The sequence below is a fragment of the Ursus americanus genome, chromosome 23 (genome assembly GCF_024610735.1).
Source record: "Ursus americanus isolate L20-20 chromosome 23, mUrsAme1.1.p, whole genome shotgun sequence".
Taxonomy (NCBI): Eukaryota; Metazoa; Chordata; class Mammalia; order Carnivora; family Ursidae; genus Ursus; species Ursus americanus.
The window spans coordinates 13663597-13687338 of NC_142149.1; the positions used below are offsets into that span (position 1 = coordinate 13663597).

The 23742-nt window shown below is 37.2% G+C and overlaps 1 protein-coding gene across 14 annotated transcripts in view; it reads left to right on the plus strand.

Moving 5' to 3' along the window:
* BPTF (bromodomain PHD finger transcription factor) overlaps positions 1 to 23742 on the plus strand; it is a 142559-nt gene that overhangs the window by 40840 nt on the left and 77977 nt on the right. For 11 of the 14 annotated variants that reach the window (XM_045814374.2, XM_045814378.2, XM_045814384.2 and 8 more), the window contains exons 3-5: positions 8605 to 8828; positions 13017 to 13223; positions 13772 to 13960. In XM_045814374.2, coding sequence (XP_045670330.2) covers positions 8605 to 8828; positions 13017 to 13223; positions 13772 to 13960 — 620 coding nt within the window. The remainder of the gene's footprint in view (positions 1 to 8604; positions 8829 to 13016; positions 13224 to 13771; positions 13961 to 23742) is intronic. The other 3 variants (XM_045814380.2, XM_087854203.1, XM_045814382.2) reach the window with 1 other exon arrangement.

The following is a 23742-nucleotide window of genomic DNA, read 5'->3' on the forward strand; positions in this document are numbered from 1 at the left end:
TGATAAGAGAAAGAGTATATGAGTTTTAAAATGTATATTTTGCATCTTTTGATTTGGATCAGTTATTTTTTTAAAATCTGTGTAATTTTTTTCCTGCCCCCCTACCTCCCAAATATCTGGTCATGGTGTTTATTGTGCTATCTTTTTGATCTCTTGCTCTGGAGGTTGTAGCATGGAAACTTTTTGTTGGCAAGGTTATTACAATTGGTGAGATCACTGTAACCATGTTTTGGTTTGAAGTTTGATGCTGTATTTCATTTTAAGTGAAAAGTCAGTGACACTGTCCTTCAGGGAGCCTGGTGCTTGTACTTTTCTATAGACATTCAGCAGTAACACGCCATGTTCATACTCAGTCTCAAATGCCCTCTTGAAAGGGCTCAGAGTCCTTGGGATTGCTGTGAACAAACTAGGAAGTAAGTGAAATTTAGTCTGTGCTATTTTCCCTTCCTATACTTCCCTTCCCTATCCTGCCCTTCCTCATCCTTTTGGATGTTCATTCTCCCTGCTTTTCTCTTCCTTCTCTGTCCTGCCCTTTTGGGCCAGAGAGATGCTTGCTAAAGGTGCTTTGACCAAAAATCGATAGGCCTTGACATTTATAAGATTTATTACAATATAATTGTAAGGTCTAAACCTAGGTTTTAGGGACCCGAAGGTGGAACCAGTAGGTGATAGACTAGTAATGAATAGCCAACAACTTTTATTGAGCACTTACTATGTGCCTCATAGTGTTCTAAGCATTTATGTTTTTTTCATGAATCCTTGCAACAACCCAATAATGTAGGTGTTATTTTTGTCTGCATTTTATAGATGAAGAGACTAAAGCTCAGACAGGTTAAATAACTTGCCCTAGGGCTTGCCCAAGACACTGTGGCTATTACTAAGTGGGACCTGGAATTTTTTCTCAGAACCTAATTTTAAGAATATTTTCAGTTAACTAATTTTATACTGTCGTCTAGTTTCCAAGGCATTATCTTGCGATGTCTGCAACTTATATTGTTTTAGTTGTTAAAAATCAGTGCTTATATACTCGGATTGGGGGTGGAGATAGTGTAATGACTTTTGCTATACCTGGACTGGGTATTTCTGAGATCTTTAAAAATTTGAGACAAAGGCATTTTTGAAAATGTAAGTGGCTTTCCAAAAAAGTTCTATTCTCTGATAAATCGATATTAGTATTAAAACAACACTCAGGTCGGAGAGAATATTCTTTAAATGTAGTTAAATGTGTATAAACCTTTGTAATTATGTGAGTCAGAGGACTTACGTTACCTTTGAAGCACCTGGGGATGGATTTTTGATACATCATTGATGAGATGAAATAATCTGCTTTTCTAAATTGAATAGTAAAATTCTTTAAGTTCTGTATTTGGCAGTGGAACTATTCATTTGATTTATTTTTTTTGAAAGAGTTACTCATTCCCTGAAATTGCCTTTCTTTCTTTCTTTTTTTTTATAAATATATGTATTTTTTATTAAGTAAACTCTACTCTAATGTGGGGCTTGAACTCATGACCCCAAGATCAAGAGTTGCATGCTCTACCTACTGAACCAGCCAGGTGCCCCTGAAATTGCCTTTTTTGTTACATAATAAAGTATACAAAATTTAGTGACAACTTCAGACAGATAAGGATGTCTTTTTTTCATGCTGCGATTTTTTACTATTATTTTTACAAAGCCAAATAAAAAACATTAAATATCATTGTTAGTGGTAATTAAGTGTTCCTTGTCAATAATTTCAGTAAATCAGAAGGATTTTACATCTTTTTAAAAGTTAGATTAGAACAATTTCAGTTTGATGCCCTCTTGTGGTAGATTATATGTGGACTGCTGGTGAAACTTTCGGTCATGTAATTGTTCAGTTGACAGTATGGAGGTTTGATATATGCTCTCCTTGGAAGCTTAAGATGATGAGTCAGCGGACCTGTTGCCCAAGGGGGGCATACCTAAAAAAAAGTGTGTTAGTGAACGTTTTTTTAAAAAAGATTTATTTATTTATTTATTTGAGAGAGTGTGTGCCCACATGTGGGGAGGGGTAGGGGGAGAGGGAGAGAGAAACTCGTGCAGACTCTGTGCTGAGCACAGGGCCCAACTCGGGGCTTGATCTCACAGCCCTAAGATCACAACTTGAGCTGAAACTGAGTTGGACGCTTAACTGACTGAGCCACCCGGCGCCCCCATCTTTTCATGACCTCTTAAATATTGAATCTCATTCTCTCCATTCTCACTGTTCTTGCCATAATACAAGCCAATATCATCTCAATTAGACTACTTCAGTTGCCTCCAAACTGCTTTATATGTAACTTCCCATTCCCCAGTTCTAGTCTCTGTTCTGTAGCTGGACAATATTTTATCTTTATTAATTTTTATTTTTATTTTTTTAAGAGTTTCTTTATTTGAGAGAGAGAGAGTGAGAGAGAGAGCATGAGTAGGGAGAGGGGCAGAGGAAGAGGGAGAAGCAGGCTCCCCATTGAGCATGGAGCCCAATGTGGGGCTCTGTCACAGGATCCCGGGATCGTGACCTGAACTGAAGGCAGACGCTTAACTGACTGAGCCAGCCAGGTGCCCCTGGATGATTTTTAAAGCAGCAGTTTTGATCAGGTCTCTTTTCCCTCTAGTTGAAAAACCTTACAGGTTTTCCTTAACAGAAAGTTCACAGTTCCCTAATTTTGTACATTTAATTCTCTTGCTTCCCCCCTCCCAAAGCAAAATAAATAAAAACCAAACTAAAACATCCCAAACCCTATTTGCCTAACTTATCCTTCAAGTTTTGGCCTCTGTATGTCATTTCCTAGGGCGTTCTCTGTCTGAACCTCTTTCCCCTCTTGCACCCTAGAAGACTTCTCCTTTAAAACAAAACAGAACAGAACAAAAACACCCTTCCCACTTGTAATTATTTGATTTTTTAAAAGATTTCATTTATTTATTTTTGGGAGAGACAACACACACACAAGTGGGGGGGAGGGGCAGAGGGAGAAGCGGACTCCCCGCTGAGCAGGGAGCATGATGTGGGGCTCCATCCCAGGACCCTGGGATCATGACCTGAGGCAAGGCAGACGCGTAGCCGACTGAGCCACCCAGGCGCCCTGTAATTATTTGTTTTAAGGTAGATACCACATACTTCATAAGATGAGGAAAATCATAGCAACTCTGCATATTGCATCCAGTAGGTGCCAGCAGTGTTTTAAGTGCTTTATATATTTGAACTTATTAATCTCCACAAAGACATTTTGATACAAGTACTGTAACCCCATTTTGCAGATGGAGAAGTTGAGGCATAGGTAGGTTAAATAATTTATTCAGTATCACACAATTAGTAGTAAGTAGCAGGGTCGGGATTAAGTCCCAGGTATTCTCACTCCAGAATGTGTGCTCCTAACCCACTCGGGCTGCCCGACCTAGCTGTTGCTTTAATTGCTGAGTCCATAGCTGCCTTGGTTTCTTGTAACCAAGTACCACGAACTAGGCGGTAGAAATTTATTCTCTCAGAGTTGTGGAGGTGAAAAGTCTAAACTCAGAGCATCAGTGGGGCCATGCTCCTTCTGGAGGTTCTAGGAAAGAATCCACTCTTGCCTTTTCTAGCTTCTCTGCCTACCTCTGTCTCTTTAAAGTGGTCTGAGCCTTTTCTGTTGAGCAGCACTTCGTTTCCCCGGCACCCAAATATAAGTTTCCTAGGGCTGCCGGAACAAACTACCTTAAACAGAGTCCCTTAAAACAACAGAAATGTGTTCTCTCACAGTTTTGAAAGCCAGAAGTCTGAAATCTCAGTGTCAGCAGGATTGGTTCTTTCTGGAGACTCTCAGGTAGCCTGTTGCAAGCTCTGGTGGTCTCTGGCTATCCTTGACGTTTCTTGGCTTATAGACAGATGCATCACGTGACTCTCTGCTGCACCTTCACATCACCTTTCCTGCGTGTTGCTCTGTGTCCTCTCTTCCACTTACAAGGATACCAGATTCCTTCCTTCCTTCCTTCCTTCCTTCCTTCCTTCCTTCCTTCCTTCCTTCCTTCCTTCCTTCTTTCCTGATTTTCTTTTTTAAACAATATTTATTTGAGAGAGGGAGTGAGAGAGGACAGTGGCAGAGGGAGAGGGGGAGAGAATCCCAAGCCGACTCTTTGCTGAGCACAGAGCCTGACACGGGCCTCTGTTTCATGACCCTGAGATCATGACCTGAGCCAAAATCAAGAGTTGAATGCTTAACTGAATCAGCACCCAGATGCCCCTCTTTTTTTTTTTTTTTTAAGATTTATTTATTTTAGAGGGTATATGCCCGAGTAGGGGGAAGGGCAGAGGAGAAGGAGAGAGAATCTCACGCAGACTTGGTGGGGCTTGATCTCACAACCCTGAGATCTTGACCCAAGCCGAAATCAAGTCCGACGATGAAACAACTGAGCCACCTAGGCGCCCCAAAGATACCAGATTTCATCTCAAGATCTTTAGCTAATTCCATCTGCAAAGACCCTATTTGCAAATAAGGTCACATTCTAAGGTTCGGGTGGACATGAATTTTGGAGGGATACTATTCAATCCACTACTGGTGTTCCTTACTTTGAAGTTTCTGTGGGTTTGTTTAGAAATGAAACTTGAAACTTATTGTTAGTCATTAACCTCCTACTTATCTTGCCTGAGTAAAAGCCAAACAAACTTTAAAATGGAGACCTATAATACTTATGCTTGCTCTTAATTATGTTTTTGGCAAATGTTTTCATTCCAGCCTGCCTTCCCCTGCCACCTATGAGCTCCTTTGAGCTGATTAGTGTCTTTAGGAAAGCCAGGCCAGTTTGGGTGTGTAGAAGGAACATTGTAGACACTGTAGGAACAGAGCTTCTGTGGAAACCACATGCTAACCCCAAACCAAATATATATACAAATCAATGTATATTTGTATAGGAAAGCTCGTCACATTTATGATTAGAACAAATAATTTTGATTATATAAACTATGTAAATGTGCCCAAGTCCACAAGGATTAGGACAGCTTTTCATGGGGTACCTGACTGGCTCAGTCAGTAGAACATGTGACTCTTGATCTCAGGGTCATGAGTTTGAGCACCACGTTGGGCATAGAATTACTTTAAAAACAACAACAACAAAACAGCTTTTCTTTGAAAACATTAGCAGTTGTTCACTCTGTTTTGTTACTTTATGCTTTTAATGAATTTATCCTTCTACAGCTTCAAGAAGAAAAAAATTGTCAGTGTTGTATGACCATTGATGAGCAGAATAAGAAATAATTTTCAGGTGCCACATTTGTAGAGGGACATTGAGGGGAAGAATATCAGGGTTGTGAAGACTGGAAAATGTGCTGTAAGAAATGATTAAAGTATTTGAGCATGTTTGGCCTGAAAAGAAAAAACAAGAGTAAAATTGTAGATGTTGTGAATGATTCGAAGGACTGTGTGGAGGAGGTGTTAAGTTTATTTCACATGACTCCCAACAGGCAGAACCAGGACTAATTGGTGGAAACACTAAGTTTGTGTCATCTCATTAAAAGGAAGAACTTTCTGGGGTGCCTATGTTGCTCAGTTGGTTAAGGGTCTGACTCTTGATCTCACCTTGGGTCTTGATCTCAGGATTGGGAGTTCAAGCTCTATGACCTTTAAAAAAAAAAAAAAGGGAAGAACTTTCTGCTATATGAAGTAGCAAGTTCTCTTTTAAGATGAAAATTAAGATTAAAATTGAAATTAAGGGGTGCCTGGGTGGCTCAGTCAGTTGGGCATCTGCCTTTGACTTAGGTCATGGTCCCCAGGGTGCTGGGATCAAGCCCTGCATGGGGCTCCTTGCTCAGCAGGGAGTCTGCTTTTCCCTTTGCCTCTCCCCTCTGGCTTGTGTTCTTTCAGCTCTCTCTCAAGTAAATAAATAAAATCTTAAAAAAAAAAATGAAATTAAGTATTCTCTGTTTAGTTAGAAATTATGCAAGTGACAGTATGGATTAAGTCAGCTATTAGGAACCCTTTCAGTAGTATCTGAGTTACTTGAAAAAATGGACAGAAGTCCATTTAATTAAGTTTGTTCCCATACCACCTCATTTTTGTGTTGAAATCTTACACATGTAAATTATGTTTTCTACACCAAAAATGTTTTTATGTAGAATGCTTTTCTTGTTTCATTGAAATTTGTAGATATTTCTGAGTAAAGAGGAAAAAGCAAATAGTACAAGAAAGAATTCAGCATCTTTATAACAAGTGAATCCTTAAGATTGATTTTTTTAAAGAATAAAGAACCTGCCTGTCCTGTAATTCTTAACACTCAGTCAAAGCTCACTAAGTACTTTCTGATTTGATAGCCTCGCTTCATTAGATTTTTGATATGGTATTGCCTTTTAAAAGTATTTTATTAGTCTTTTTTATTAGAGGACTCTGACAGCTTTAACATTGTAAATTGGAGTAAGACTATTGTCATCACTCAGTCATAAGAAGTCAGAAATTGAGAGCAGATTTTTAAAAAAATGATTTTCAGCAATTTTTGTAAAAAGCTTCTAACAGAGCAATATACTAATTTCATATGTCAGCAGATGCTGATTTGAAAGCGGAAAATGAGGGGTGTCTGGCTGGGAAGTGCGTGCAACTCTTGATCTGGGGGTCATGAGTTTGAGCCCCACCTTGCGGGTAGAGATTACTTAAATGATAAAACTTTAAATAAAGAGCAAAGTGAGATAACATTCATTAGTTCTTTTTTTTTTTTCATTTTTGATAATTTTGATATCCATTTATTTATCCACAACTTAATATGTCCCTCCTTTCTTCAGAATTACTGAATGACTCATTTCTGGAATTTTGCCCAATTTTTATTTATTTACTACCATAATAGTAACAATAGTATTTTTATTGACTACTAATAGTGTGTCTAGGTGCTACAGTCTATGCCTTATTTTATTTTATTTTATTTTATTTTATTTTATTTACAATCTGTGCCTTATGATAATACCTTTAATTCTTACAGTGGCCCTGAAAGAGTTACCATTATCCCCATTTTATCAGCAAGGTAAATAAAATGGGTCAGAGACTCAGAGAGGTGTCTTGTCCATGTTTGTCTGTCTCATAAATGCCTGAGCCCATTTTAAAGCCAGATCTTTCTTAAAGCCCAGTTCTTTCAGTTCTGTGAGTTTGCTGTTGAATAGACAGGAAAGTTAGACTCTCTTATCAGGTTGCACACACAAGCTCCTGAATTCCTTTTGAATGAGAGAAGAAATATCATCACACGTATTCTGAATGTCCGGTCCTAGGCATGAATTTTCCTTGTGTTTTCAGTTGAAGTCTACACCTCCATTACAAGTGAATAGGACCTTTGGAGAGATGCCAGCAGGACAAGAAGCTGCTCCTCTTCTCTTCAGTTTGAACTTTGTCCATAAGAAAGGGAGGGGAGACGTTAGCACTCATTGAGATGCCTCCTTCAAGGACCAGAATTTAGCAGAGCATTTATATCATGTTGCTGGAAATGTTCTAAACTGAATTGTAGTGTCAGTCTTCTCTGTACCTGCCAGGTACTGACCATAATTTAAATATTTCTGGTTAAAATTCCATTCACGCGGTTGCAGTGGTGATCTCAAAGTCAACTGAAGTATAACCAAGACTGTCCTCCACCAAGTACTTACACAGCTGAAGTTTGAGGTCCTCTTTCTGTCTGTCATGTTTTTAGATAACTTTTTTTAAGGCTTATTTATTTATTTTATTTTATTTTATTTTTTTAAAGATTTTATTTATTTATTCATTCGACAGAGATAGAGACAGCCAGCGAGAGAGGGAACACAAGCAGGGGGAGTGGGAGAGGAAGAAGCAGGCTCATAGTGGAGGAGCCTGATGTGGGGCTCGATCCCATAACGCCGGGATCACGCCCTGAGCCGAAGGCAGACGCTTAACCGCTGTGCCACCCAGACGCCCCTTATTTATTTATTTTAGAGAGAGGGAGAGAGTGCACATGATTTGGGGGGGGGGGAGTAGCAGAGGGAAAGGGGAGAGAGAATCCTCAATCAGACTCCCTAGTGAGCAAGGAGCCTCAGACCTCAGTCCCGGGACCCTGAGATGATGACCTGAGTCGAAATCAAGAGTTGTCTGCTCAACCGATTGAGCCACCCAGGCGCTGCTAGATATCTTTCTTTGCTGATATACTCATTCCTCTCTACCCACTATTTTTGTTTTTTAAAGATTTAATTTTCTTTTTCTTTTTATTTTGAGAGAGTGAGTGAGTGGGGAGGGGCAGAGAGAGGGAAGGAAAGAGGATCCCAAGCAGGCTCCACACTGAGCACAGAGCCCAATGTGGGGCTCGATCTCACAATCCTGAGATCATGACCTGAGCTGAAATCAAGAGTTGGATGCTCAACCAGCTGAGTCACCCAGGCGCCCCATCCTCTCTCCCCACTATTACTCACAAGATTATTTTATCATAAGCTGCTGTGGGCTAGGAAATCAAAATCATTAGAGATTGCTCAATTAAAATAAAAGTAACTTGAGTTTGAATGAGACTTGAGGGGATTTCTTGTGAGCAAATATGCTGAGCTTTAGTGGGTAGACTTTGTGTTACATAGTTTAACTTTCCCTGGATAGATGGCAGTTGTCAAATCAGTGCTGTTATGTCTAACGTAGGAAGTGTTTTTATACTTCTTTTAAACAGAGAAGAAGATACAGAAAATGAAAATGAGAAGAAAATTTGGTACTACAGCACAAAGGTCCAACTTGCAGAATTAATTGACTGTCTAGATAAAGATTACTGGGAAGCAGAACTCTGCAAAATTCTGGAAGAAATGCGTGAAGAAATCCACCGGCACATGGACATAACTGAAGACCTGACCAATAAGGCTCGGGGCAGTAACAAATCCTTTCTGGCGGCAGCTAATGGTGAGAGAGAAATTTTCTCAATTTACTTGTTATTAAATTTGAAATAAAGCTCTTGCTATGAAATCACTGTAGAATTTGAAAATACTAAAATTTCAAGTTATCTGTGTTTTAATTCTCTGTAGTTTTTTTCCTTTTTAAAGATCTTATATATTTATTTTAGAGAGAGAACAAGAGAGAGCATGAGCAGGGGGAGAAACAGAGGGAGAGGGAGAAGTAGACCCCCTGCTGAGCAGGGAGCCCAATGTGGGGCTCCATCCCAGGACCCTAGGATCATGACCCGAGCCAAAGGCAGATGCTTAACTGACTGAGCCACCCAGGCACCTCACTTCTCTGTATTTTCCTTTTCCTAAGGAATCTTGTTCATCCCAGCATAAATTAGGGCATTCTGTGCATTTTAGCCTATTGTATCTTGCCTGGTCATTACTAATATTCCCCCCAATTGTTTTTTTCTTTAATTCAGGTTATCTTATTATTGCGAGTCCTACTTTTATTTATTTATTTAGTCTAAGATTTTATTTATTTGCGAGAGAGAGAGAGAGAGAGAGCATGAGTGGGATGAGGAGCAGAGAGGGAGAGGCAGACTCCCCGCTGACCAGGGAGCCTGATGAAGGACTCAGTCCTGGGACTCTGGGATCATGACCTGAGCTGAAGGCAGATGCTCAACTGACTGAGCCACCCAGGCGCCCCGTGAATCCTGCTTTTAATTATGAGAAATATTATTCTTTTAAAAGATACTCTTTGCTTTATCTTTGTTTCTTTTTTTTTTTTTTTTTGAATAAAACTTTTAATTTTAGAATAGTTTCATAGTTATGGAAACGTTGCTGAGGTAGTTCAGAGGGTTCTGGATACCCAGCACCAGGTTTCCCCGATTGTTAACCTCTTACATTAGTGTGGCACATTCGTCATGGGTATTGAACCTGTATCGATACATTATAATACCTTAAGTCTACACTTTATTCAGATTTCCTTCTTTTTACTGATAACCTTTTTCCGTCTCATAATCCCATCCAGGTTACATTATTTTTACTTGTCATGTCTGTTTAGGTTCCTCTGGACTGTCACAATTTCTCAGACTTTTCACATTTTTGAAGACTTTAATGGTTTTGATGAGTACCGGTCAGGTATTTGGTAGAAAGCCCTCAATATGGATTTGTCTCATGTTCTCAGAACTGAGATATGGGTATTGGAGGGAGACCACACAGGTGAAGTGCCATTCTCCTCATCCTGTCAGGAGTACATGCTGTCAACATGACTTATCACTGATGGTGTTCATCTGGTTCAGGTGGCATCTGTCGAGTTTCTCCGCTGTAAAATTACTGCTCCCACCTGTGCTGTGCTTTTGGGAAGAAAGTCAGTTGTGCACCGCCTGCACTCGGGTGGTGAGGATTTAGGCTCCACCCTAGAGGTAGCAGCTATCTACGTAAATTATTTGGGATTTTCGGCAGAGGACATTTGTCTGTTCTCCTAGTTTATGTATTTATATCAGCGTGGACCCATGGGTATTTATACTTTGGATTATATTTCAGTACTACCTGATTTACTTTGTTGCTCAACTTTTTGCTTTATAAAAAAAGATAATAAATATGTGTGTTTTTTAAAAAAAAGTTTAAATAGCACAAAAGGGTATAGAGTAAAAAGTGAATCTCCTTCATAATCTCTAGTTTCACCTTTTTTTTTCCAGAGACAGCTATTATTGCCATTTTTAAAATCCTATCGGATAATCTCTGCATGTTTGATAAGTATCACATGTGTTTTCTGATGGTGTCTTTTAATCTAAACTTAGGTAAAATGATTAGGTAAGACTCTGAAAGTGCACTTTAACTGCCTGGTTCTGCTTTTCTGTATACATTATCTGCTGTACATATAATCCTTTTAATATTCTTGATTCTCCATTTACTGAAAAAATTTCCCTCTTCTCCATTTGTTTAAAATAGAATGTCTATACTTAATAAATAAATATATTTAGTTAAGGTATATCCAAAGCTGTTCTCACATATTCTACATCAGTATTCACTTGAATTCATGTGTATTTTTTTTGAGGGTGATAGTCATAGTGTCATATATAAATACCATTGCATACACGTGTACTTCATCTTCAGGTTAGCAGACTAAATACCAAGGATTGTGTTTATTCATATCTGGTTTTTGGATGTATTTTTCTATTAGATCTGTTTAGAAAAATACGCGACTTTTTCATAAGATAGTTTTAGTTAGAATTTTGGGGGGCATTTGTATCCCCTTCTTACTTCTTTCCACAGTATGGATCAGATAATAGGAAGTTTTATTAATTTTAGTCAGTTTACTTCCCTCTTAGTTTTCTTTCGTGAATCATGGCATTAAAATGGATAAATCAATTTTTATTTTTTAATATTTTTAAAGATTTTATTTATATGTTTGTCAGAGAGAGAGAGGGAGGGGGAGAGAGAGTACAAGCGGTGGGGAGCAGCAGGCAGAGGGAGAAGCAGGCTCCCCACTGAGCAAGGAGCTTGATGTGGGACTCGATCCCAGGACCCTGGGATCGTGACCTGAGCCAAAGGCAAGATGCTTAACCAACTGAGCCACCCAGGTGTCCCAACAAATCCATTTTTACTTTCTTGCATTCTCAGCTTTTAGTACAATAATAATGAACTATATCCAGTCCCTTAAAAAGCAATATTAAATGCGTTTTTATCAAGTATGTTGAATTAGAAATATTTTCTAGAGTGATCCTGCCTATGTATAAAATTGCAAAGATAGTATCATCTTTTTTTTTTTTTAAGATTTATTTATGAGAGACCAGGAGGCACACACGAGCAGGGGGAGGGGCAGAGGGAGAGGGACAAGCAGACTTCCCCTGAGCACAGAGCCTGACGTGGGACTACATTCCCAGGACCCTGAGATCATGACCTGAGCCGAAGTCAGATGCTCAACCAATTGAGCCACCTAGGCACGCCAGTATCATCTTAATTAAAGAACAAAACTAAAATAGGAATTGGTAATCAAAATGTTCAGTGGTCTGATTTAGGGGAATGTGAAAAACTAAGATTAGAATTGACTGAATAAATAGTTATATTATAGATAATGAGAACAAGGTTTCTCTTGTTAGAAGTTACAAAGAAGCAACAGGACAATGCTTGAATGAACCACACAAACCACATAGGGAAAAAATATAGATGTATATATACATGGGTTAGTATGCATATACACAACATTTCCTAGCTGTTAGCTGAGAGAGTATAGAAACAGTGATACCGTAATAATAACAAGTACACCTAGAGCCCAGATCATGTCTTCTAAGCATTCTCCAATAGAAAAAGAACCAAGGGGTGCCCTGGGTGGCTCAGTCGTTAAGTGTCTGCCTTCAGCTCAGGGCGTGATCCCAGGGTCCTGGGATCGAGCCCCGCATTGGGCTCCCTGCTCTGCTAGGAGCCTGCTTCTTCCAACCCCACTCTCCCTGCTTGTGTTCCCTCTCTCTCGCTGGCTGTCTCTCTCTCTCTCTGTCAAATAAATAAATAAAATATTTTTTAAAAAGTAAAAAGAAAAAGGACCAAGAGTCCTTACAGAGATCATGGGTTCTAGGGTTGGGGCAGGGAAATATCTAAGAGTCTGTGCTGATATACTTGTGGTCTACATCATGCTATAGTATCATTCTCCCCAAATTAAAAGAGGATTAGAGCCCTTAGGGATTTATTGACTTTCAAAACAGTTATGGGACTTCAGAGAGAAGTGTTTTTTCCAAATGGGACTTTGTTTTCTCATTTTGCAGTGGAAGCCTGAAGGTTAAATAGCTTGCCTACGGTAAGCCTAAACAGCTAATTCAAGTCAGATGTGCACTGGGTCATAGGTACCTGGGGTTTGACCACTGTACCACACTGCCTGGACTGTGGGTCTGTGCAGCTTACAGTTTTCCTCATATGGTAGAAGAGATGACAGTAATCTCTGTTATGTCAATTTCAAAAGTTAGACTGATTTTCTTTTTTTAAAAAAAAGAGTAGTCATAATTACCATGTATTTTCTAGAAGTGAAGATAACCAAATTGGTTGAGTTCTGTAAGCATCGACATTGTATTGGTAATCTTAATCCTTATTTCATAGTTCTAATGTTTTAACATATTTAACTTTAATAACTTGTATTGAAACTCATAAGTGGCATTTATAGTACTTTTATATTTGGCATAGAGGGAAACAAAATTTTTTGTTTTTATTATAGAAGAAATTTTGGAATCCATAAGAGCCAAAAAAGGAGACATTGATATTGTTAAAAGCCCAGAAGAAATAGAAAAGGACAAGACTGAGACTGAGAATAATAACTCCAAAGATGTTGAGAAAAGCAGAGAGGAGTTTGAAGACCAGTCCCTTGAAAAAGACAATGACGACAAAACACCGGATGATGATCCTGAGCAAGGAAAATCTGAGGGTAAAAAAATTACTTTGCTAGAAAGTCATATTTAATCAGTGTTATTTATGAAAACTTCACTTTTACTTTCAAAATGAAAATGAATCTGTTATTACTAATACCTATTTAATTTTACATTTCTAAAGAAATTAGGATATCTTTTCCCCTTGTAACATGTATAATCATTGTAATGAGTTTTATGTATTGGTGATTTGGCTATAATATACCCGTATCTCTATTTATACTTCCTGATAAAATGCCATTTTCCTATGAGATTTGTTGGTGAAGAATCCCTATTTTTATACCAGAATATACACTTTGTATGTGATAAGATATGTTCATTTTTATATTAATTACTTAAACATTCTTAATGTTCTAAATATTCATAAATATTCTTTGGATTACTTACTGCAAAAATATCCCGGAATCTAATTGCTTCAAAATGGCCATCAGATAAAGGCAGATTTTCTTGGTGATCATTCATTTTTGGTAGTTGATTGAATGTGGCCATTTGTCCTAAAGCAATTTTAAAGGATATCTTTAAAGTTTTGTTGTGCATTTTACTGTAGAGCCAACAGAAGTTGGGGATAAAGGTAACTCTGTGTCAGCAAATCTTGGCGACAACACAACAAATGCTTCTTCCGAAGAGACTAGTCCCTCTGAAGGGAGGAGTCCCGTGGGGTGTCTCTCAGAAACCCACGATAGCAGCAACATGGCAGAGAAGAAGGTGGCATCTGAGCTCCCCCAGGATGTGCCAGGTACAGAGGGCAGTGTACCAATGCCTCTGTAATGGGGGGAATCCTTCCCTTTCGTAGTAAAAGCTGAATGTCACCTGGAATTTTAAAGTATGTGTTCATTCATGCTGCTTGCTTACATAAGTGCCATCCCTGATTGCTAAATTGTCACCTAACATTTGGAGTTTGACCCATGTTCTTGCAGTTAGTGCTTGAAACTCATCATAATCTTCATGCTTTTTAAAGTTCATTTAGCTGGTTTTGACTAATAGACTTATTTGTATATTTTATCATCAGATCATAGTGGCAGATATTTTGGTTTTAAGTACTTACATACTAATGGCTGAGTGTTGAATGATTTGACCATTCCAATTCTGTATGTACTAACAAATTAATTTATGTTTGCATGTGCTCATGTAGTTTTTTTAAACATTTCAACATAATGTTATGATAGAAAACCATTGTCACAAAACATTTTTTGCAAGATATACTTTGACATAAAAATGTAAGTTAACTAATAATCCATATTTCAACCTTTTTAAAATTAAAATTATACTTGAAGTAAGTTATATCACACAAAGAATGTCATTATGCCTTTCCTTTTGCCTTTTTTTTAATGGAAAAGAATCTTTATTATAGGAGCTATATGTATTTTTTAAAAGCAAACTAGAAAATTTAGATGAGCAAAACAAAATAAACACTGGTAATCCCATCACAAATCAAGAATTGTAGCTAATATCTTTCTGGAAGTCCTTAATGATTTTTTTTCTGTATATTATAAGAATATCACATATTTTCCAACTTGTGGTACTGTCCTTGCTTCTGGGGATTATGATTTTGATGTGTTGGGAGGAAAGACCGGATTAGTTAGTAGTTGGAAGACTTGATTCTAGATCTGCTTCTGCCATTAAGTACTGTCATATTTAATCTCACAAAGCCTCAGTGTTCCTGTTTTGTAACTTGAAGGATTTTGATGATCAGCAGTTCTTGTGTGACTGCTTTCAACTGAGTGCTTATAAACAGTGAGCTATTGTTGAAAACACCAGTGTAACATTAGATTACATGCAGAGATCTATGTGTAGGGTCCAAAAGAATCACAATAATAAGTTCACCGTATTTTATACTAATAAGAGATTGGTCATTAAGATGAAGAAAAGTCTGGAAACTGTGCTAACTGGTGAAATAAATAAAGAAAACAAATTTTTGAACCTAGAATAGACTTGGTATCAAGAGGAAGCTAGATTGGCAATAATGTAATTGTCCGCTGAGAGGTTGGCTGGGGGGATTAGACTTCTCTTTGAAATGTAGGATATTAAGTCAAATAAGTAGAAATAGTAGGAATATTATAAGTGAATATTAACAACTTCCTTCAAATTACAGCTGTTTAGAAAACAGAAGTAATAACTTCCCTTTACCTGATGAATTTAGTAAATACGTATTAGAGATAATTTCATTTCATGAAGGAATAAGTAGTAATGTTGGTATCTATCTGACCTATCAGAAATGGTTTCAGCAAGAGTCCTTTATTGAATGGACTGGAGAATCAGAGATCTATAATTCTATGGTTAGATCTCTAGATCCTGTCCAATTAATTGCATTGCATTATTGTGACTTTAATATCTTCATGAATCAGACTTTGGAAGTAGAGTACTAGGCCCCCAAAAATGATGAACAGAATTCTATTTTTATTGGAATTATGATTACATCCTTAGTAAATACTTCTTAAAATATTCTTTGTGCTTTTAGATTGATTGATATTTAATGTAAACCTCAGTCTTACTAGTGGGTTTATATACTGGTTAGTTGTTTGGTTCTTAAACCAAACACAGTAGAGTAACAACTATGCACAGATTTTAGCAGACATTTGCTTTTAAGTTATTTATTACCAGTTTACTAATGTCTCTGAGATATTTGTTCTTTTGTTACTGGAGTGGTTTAAGGGAGAAACTCGTATCTTGGTATCTGACATATACTTTTAAAGGATCCCAAATGAAATAATATGTATACAAGACTTAGGGGAGTACCTGACATGTTGATTGCTCAGTAAATGTTGACTATTGTTGTTATTGCTGTATACAGTCAAGTCTTTGAAAGAGTGAGAAAGCCTAGCAAGTAAAAAATAATAAAGTGGGTGAGTTGAATTAAACATTTACTGGTTCTGTAGTAGTTGACATAATTCTTGTAAGTGAGATCCTTCGTATTTAAACTTCGCAATCAACTGGTTTTTTCATGTGTAGGTCGCGAAAAATTGATTTAGATGAGAACCTGAACAAGAAGTGTTAAGAAAGCTAGAGTGAGAGCTAATAGCAGTTGTCAATAGCTGTAATTGGAGTCGATCAGGTTCATTAGCAGGATCAGAGTGCCAGATAGCTGAAGATGCTATAACTTCAAAACCTGACCATTTAGTAAATCATAGCTCTCTTCTTGCCTAGACTAAAAAACGAAACTAAACTTAGAAACCTGATAGTGTCATACTTGTTTCCAAAACAATACGAAAAGCATTTTTAAAGACATATATGAAACACACCACACCAGTTTTTAAAGAGGAGTTTGGTACATTTAAAGTAGATAAACATTTTAATAGATCCCTGACTGTAAAACTTACGACACTAGTGGGAATGTATCAGTGACCAAAGTAGACAAAGTCAAGGCCCTTGAGGACTTTACTTTCTGGTGGGCAGTAGACAGGCCTAATGGTAGAGTCCTGCCCCTCAGAGAAGACTGTAATGTGTCTCTCTGCTTCTTTCTGTTTCTGTCTCTTTCTCTATGCACTCATTTATTCAATAGATATTTATTAAGTATTTATTATGGTGCCTGGCAGTGTGCTGGGTACTTTGTGGTATCCCTGGACCATTCTTTGTTACCACTCTTGACCACTCTGTGGTCCATAGATGAGATGTGGTATTAGAAGAACTGGAGCGGTAGGCAGATGAGAAACAATATCTGTGATAGAAGGCATCTCACTGGCTTTCTTTTCTTAAACCTTCAGAATGTATTCAGACACCTAATTTAATGACTCAGGCTAATCAATAAAAGACTGTCAGATTGGAAAGTGTTTGGTATGGAAAGATGTTTTTTGATAAACTTTTTCATTAAAGTATAACATACGGTAAAGTGTTAAGTAAAAAGCTTGATAGAACACACCCGTATAACCACATCATGCCCCCCTCTTAGCCACCACCATGCCCACTCCCACAAAGGCATTTACTATCTGGACTTCTGTAACCATCAATTAGGATTGCCTTTAAAAAAGATAATAAATGATAACACAGCATGTACTTTTTGATGTCCAATTTTTTTTTACCTCAACAATATATGAGAGCCATCCAAGTGTTGCTTGTAATAGTAGTACATTCTATTTTATTGCAGTATGATATTCTGTTATACAGATATATAATGATTAATTACTAATTATAATTATTCATTTTCTACATTGATGAGCGTTTGAATGGTTTCCATTTGGGGACCTTTGTGAATAATGCTACTATGAATGTTCTTTTACATGTTTTTTATGTGCCTGTATGTACATTTCTAGAGGTGTAAGTCTAGTTGTGAATTTCAAATCCAGGTCATTCAGTTTGTGTATGCTCATCCTTAATATGGCTAGTTTTCTAGGGGCGCCTGGGTGGCGCAGTCGTTAAGCGTCTGCCTTCAGCTCAGGGTGTGATCCCAGCATTCTGGGATCGAGCCCCGCATCACGCTCCTCCACTAGGAGCCTGCTTCTTCCTCTCCCGCTCCCCCTGCTTGTGTTCCCTCTCTCGCTGGCTGTCTCTGTCAAATAAATTAAAAAATAAAATAAAATCTTAAAAAATATATATATGGCTAGTTTTCTAGAGTGATTATACAAGTTCAGACTTCATCAGTAGTCTGTGAGAGTTCTAGTTCCTCTGCATCCTTGCTAACACTTGGTATCATCAGTGTCATTTGTTTTTTCCCTTTATTTTACCCATTCCGATGGCATTGTAGGGATATCTTATTGTGGTTTGAACTTGTTCCCTGGTTGTTGAGCACTTTTTCGTGTGTGTGTATGTGTGTGTATGCATATATTTGTTAAATATATGTATACACAGCCATTTGGCTACCTTCTTTTGTAAACTACCTGTCAATTCTTTTGTTTTCTCTTCTGTGGTGTCTTTTTCGTTTGTGGTTGTTTTCATAACGGAGGGTTAAATCCAGTCCCTCTGCTCCATCTGGAAGCCTAAGTACCTACATTGATTTTTTTTTTTTAAGATTTTATTTATTTATCTGACAGAGATAGAGACAGCCAGCGAGAGAGGGAACACAAGCAGGGGGAGTGGGAGAGGAAGAAGCAGGCTCATAGCGGAGGAGCCTGATGAGGGGCTCGATCCCATAACGCCAGGATCGCACCCTGAGCCGAAGGCAGACGCTTAACCGCTGTGCCACCCAGGCGCCCCACATTGATTTTTTTAAGTGTTAACCCAGTCTCTTAGAATAAATACCACTTGGTTGTGATATGTTTTCATTTTTATATACTGTTGTATCCAGTTTATTAATATTCCATTTAGGAGTTTGCATTAATGAGTGAGATTGGTTTGTAATTTTCCTTTTCTAATAATGTCCATGTCAGGTTTTGGTGTCCATATTATGCTGGCCACATTAAATGAGTTCCCACTTCTGCTTTTGTCTGTAAGAGTTTCTGTGAGTTGGTGTTATTTATTCCTTAATTAAATAAAAGGCTTTTTTTTCCCCCCTGAAGCCACTTGGTCCTAGAATTTTCATTGTGGGAAAGATTAATTTGAGATTTCATTTCTTTGATGGATGGATTGCTGATTGGCCTTTTGGCTGAGATCAAGTGCTGCATTTCCCTGATGGAGAGTGGGCTATTCATATTTTCTGTTGTTTTCTTATGTCAGTTTAGTAAGTTACATTTTTCTAGGTATCTACCTATTTTGCTTAAATTTTAAATTTTATTGGCCTAAAAACATCCTATCTTTTTATGTCTATAGGATCTATAGTGATGTTCTTTTTTTTTTATCCAGAAATTGGTTATCTGTTCTCTCTTAATCATTTTACAAAACTGTTAACGATTTTTATTAGTCTCTTTTTAAAAAAATGACTTTTTTTGCTTTGGTGATCCTTTTTTATTGTGTTTTTTTTTCTAGTTTATGTCTGTTCATGTCTTCGTTTTTTCCTTTTATTTTCTTTGCATCTTCGTGGATTTTTTTTTCTGTTTTCTTAATAACTTTATTGAAGTATAATAATTAACATACAAAACGATATTTACATATTTAATGTATGCCATCTGATAAGCTTGGAGATAAATATGCACCCATGAAACTAACACCATAGTCTGTGGCATAAGCATATTCATCACCTGGCTTTTTTCCTCCTGCTTTTAAAATTTTTACTTTTTATCGTTGTTGCTGATTGCATTTAAAAAAAAAAAAATAAAGAGCTCCTCAAAAGAGTATCCTAGCTACATTTAGATGAAATACTATTTCTCCCCTGGCTCCTTAAGATGGATGCTTTGATGATTTTTAGTTTTTATTTATTTTTTCTATTCTGTCAAGGCTATAATTTTCCCTTTATGTACTGCTGTAGCTGCATCCCACAAACTTCTGTGTTGTCTTTGTCATTCAGTTTAAAATACTTTCTGATTTTCATTATGATATAGTTTTCTTTTTAATCCATTCTGGTTATCTTTTTTGTTACTGATTTTTAGCTTAAGCTACTGTAATGAAAGTAATTGTTGAGGTTTTATGGTTCAGTATATGGTTAATATTGATAAATGTCTCATGTACACTTAGAGTAGGCCAAGGTTTTGAATTGTATTGTTCAATTATATATGCCTGTTATGTTTTTTTCCCTCTTCCTTCTCTGTAAGGTATTTTAAAATTATTTCTGTTTACTGTGGAGTTGCCTTTTTCTCTTTTAATTTTTTTCAGTTTTTGCATTATATAGTTTGAGGCTGTATAATTAGGTGCACATAATCTTCATATTTCTTGTTGAATTAACTTTATCATTGTAAAATATCCTTTGTCTTCAATTTTTTTGAAGATTTATTTATTGACTTTAGAGAGAGAGAAAACGTGCATGAGAGTAGGGGGAGTAATAGAATCTCAAGCAGGCTCCCCTTTAAGCATGGAGCCTGACGTAGGGCTTGATCTCACAACCCTGAGATCATGAACTGAGTGGAAATCAAAAGTCAGACACTCAACTGACCGAGCCACCCAGGCATCCCATAAAGTGTCCTTTATCTTAAGTAACATTTCTAAGCTATAATAGCTTGCTTTTGGTTAGTGTTTGTATTATGTATCTTTTCTAGAATAGAAAGATTTTTAAAAAATAACCTGGGAATTTAGAATTTCCTTTTTTTTTTTTTTTAAGATTCTTTAAATCTTTAAAATCTTTTTAAAAAAATTATTAGAGAGAGAATAAGCAGGGGGATGGGCAGAGGGAGAAGCAGACTCCCCACTGAGTAGGGAGCCCAGTGCGGGGCTCCATCCCAGGACCCCGGGATCATGACCTGACCTGAGGGCAGATGCTTAACTGACTGAGCCACCCAGGTGCCCCTAGAATTTCTTTAGAAATATATCCAGAATCTTTTTAGAAACACATCTACTTTCAGGGCACCTGGGTGGCTTGTCGGTTGAGCATCTGCCTTCAGCTGGGGTTGTGATCTTGGGGTCCTGGGATCAAGCCCCTCGTTGGGCTCCCTGTTCAGTGGGGAGTCTGCTTTTCCCTCTCCCTCTGCCCCTGCGTTCCAGATATTTGCCATCTGTGTTCCAGATGTTTCATGAAAATGGTTATGTTACCAAAAACAACCCCATGTAGTAAGTATGCTATTTAGTATTACTTCTTTGTAATTGACAAAAGGCTCAGTTTCAGAGTTACATTTTTGTCCTGGATTTTAGATTAGAACCTTTTCGTACCAGAATGTCGAGTTTTAAATTTGTAAGTGGAGAAACAGACACATGACTTGCTAGCATCTTAAAGTCAAATCCACTATTGAGAATTTGTATTCAAACATAGTGCAGACAGCATTTGTTTTAAGTTAATGCCTCCAGATTTAATGCCTGGGATTAAGAACATATCAGTAGTAGATAAAACTGGCTTTATTTCTATAACTATAATTGTTTTGAAAATGTTTCCATGGACATATTGAAACTCTAACAGCTATAAAGTTAAACTAAAAGAATATACTGACTTAACCTATTTCTTAACTTTTGGGGATAATGACGTATTAAAAGGCACTTTGCTTTAGTTTTGAATTTTATTACAAGGGAAATTTGGTGGGGGTGCCTGGGTGTCTCAGTCAGTTAAGCGTCTGCCTTCGGCTCAGGTCATGATCCCAGGGTCCTTTAAAAAAATTCCCCTTTTTAACTTCAGATAGAAAAGTTACTTTTTTCCTTTGTAGTTTTTTGCGTAGAATTTTGTTTTTTAGGCTTTGGTGTTACTGTTCAGAAGTTGAAGATCAAGATCTACATGTAATTTTGGTTTGAGGGATGACTACAAAACTTACCCTATTTTTATTCGTTTGCAGTGTTTGTCATGTCTAATGAAAATAGCATTGTAAATACCAAGACCTATAATATTTGCCATAGGTCTAGAACATTTGGACTTTGAAGTTTAAAACGTACATCTGGGTGGGTGATACCTTCGTGCTGGTATTTTGAAGCAACTGCTTCAGATTTCCTTAATTTATACCCAAATGAAGTAAAGAAGTGAAGTGTTGTAAAACAGTTATTTAAAGTGTGGGGTTTTTTTTTCCTTTATTTATTTATAGTAATCTCTGCACCCAAGGTGGGGCTCAGTCCCACAACCCCAAGATCAGGAGTCACACACTCTTCTGGCTGAGCCGGCCTGGCATCCCTAGAACAATGATTTAAAGCAACAACGGCGACAATAACCGGGGTGTCTGGGTGACTCCGTCGGTTAAGCATCCGACTCTTGATCTCACCTAAGGTCTTGATCTCAGGGTCATGAGTTCGAGCAGTGCTTTAGAAAAAAAAAACCACCAACCCAAATCGCTGTTGTAAACTGAAATGGAGGAAAACACTGTTTTCCACTTAAGACAGATTAACTTTGGATGAACTAACAAAAAAGCTGTGTTTTATGAGTTTGTGGTAGTCCTCAGCTTTTTATAGCCTTGAGAGTTTAAATGGATACAATCTGAATTCAGTTTGCTTTCAGTGAGTTACTGGCTTTTTTATATGAAAATACCTGGTAAGGGATTGATTGCCTGTTCTTGTATGAAGTACCATTATCTCCCTAATAGCAGAAAATACTTTCTCTAAAGTATTTTAAGATGTATATAGTCAGAATCTCTTAAGTTCCTATCCCAGAATTTTCTTAGTTTACCATACTTGGAGTATATTATGTGCTAAAAAAGCTTTTGTGGGCTGGTCTAGAATCTCTCTTTTTCTTATTCTATGAGACATTGCACTCTGAGCTCATGAGAGGGTATCTTTTCATATTGCTTCATTATTTGAGAAGATTATATTTAGACCATTATACATTGGGACTACTACACTTTATAAATCTTACAGCTGTGAAAAGAATGGTTAGTGAAGAATTTGATACTATTTGTGAGAGACTTCTTTTGTTCCAGATTTTTCTGAGTTAGTTGATTTTATTACTGGGTTGTAGCGTCAGATGTTAAATTTGGCATTTTGAAATCCTTCATATAGAAGTTTTTTATTATAAACATTTTCAAACATACATAAAAGTTAAGAGAATAGTATACTATGACTGCACCCACATTGCCATATATCTAACACTTACATAAAAAAGAATTATCAAGATTTCGTCGTACTTGCTTCATCCATGATTTTTTTTTAACTCCTTGTTTTTTCTTTTTTTGGCTCAAAAAATGTTTCCTCTTTGACCGTAGGTGTACATTGTTAGGTAAATCACAATCCTTAGTTAATTGTACTCATCATTGGTCATTGCATAGCATCCCTTAATTTATTCATTCAGGTTTTAAATTACTTAATAATGAAAATAAATACCTAGGAACCTGTCATCCCAAACAAAAAGCTAAGTCCTGCTTTGAAACTAACCTGCATCTATAATCATCTCCCCAGTCTCATCCCCTGCCTCTGTCTCCCTTACCTGAAGTAGTTGTCACTCTGAATCCTGCTCTCACTAACATCTTCTTTTGTTTTTATAAGGGATACACAGTAGAATCAAGACTGTTGATACTGGAGGTCAAAGTGATATATAATTCACATGCTTTTGCTTCACTGAGTTGATTTACATAATTTGCTAAAAACTATATATTTCTTTTAGTTGTTTTAAACTTTATTGCAAATGTATTGTGTTAAATATATATTATTAAATGTAATGTGTTAAGTGTAATTTTTTGGAACTTAATTGTTCACTTTATATTATATTACTAATATAATGTATGTTGCTGGAGTTCTTTCATATTAATTGCATTGTAATATCCTCTGTGCAACTATACCACAGTTTTGGGGTTTTTTTTTATCCCCTTTCTTGTCAATATGATTTTGGGTTCTTTCCTACCGCAGTATTTTATTTTATTTTATTTTATTTTTTTAAGATTTTATTTATTTATTCGACAGGATAGAGACAGCCAGCGAGAGAGGGAACACAAGCAGGGGGAGTGGGAGAGGAAGAAGCAGGCTCATAGCGGAGGAGCCTGATGTGGGGCTCGATCCCATAACGCCAGGATCATGCCCTGAGCCGAAGGCAGACGCTTAACCGCGGTGCCACCCAGGCGCCCCCCTACCGCAGTATTTTAAAGCAAATCCCAGACATCATGTTATATCAATCTTACATAAATCTCTAAAAAATATGAATATTTTCTTACATAATTACAG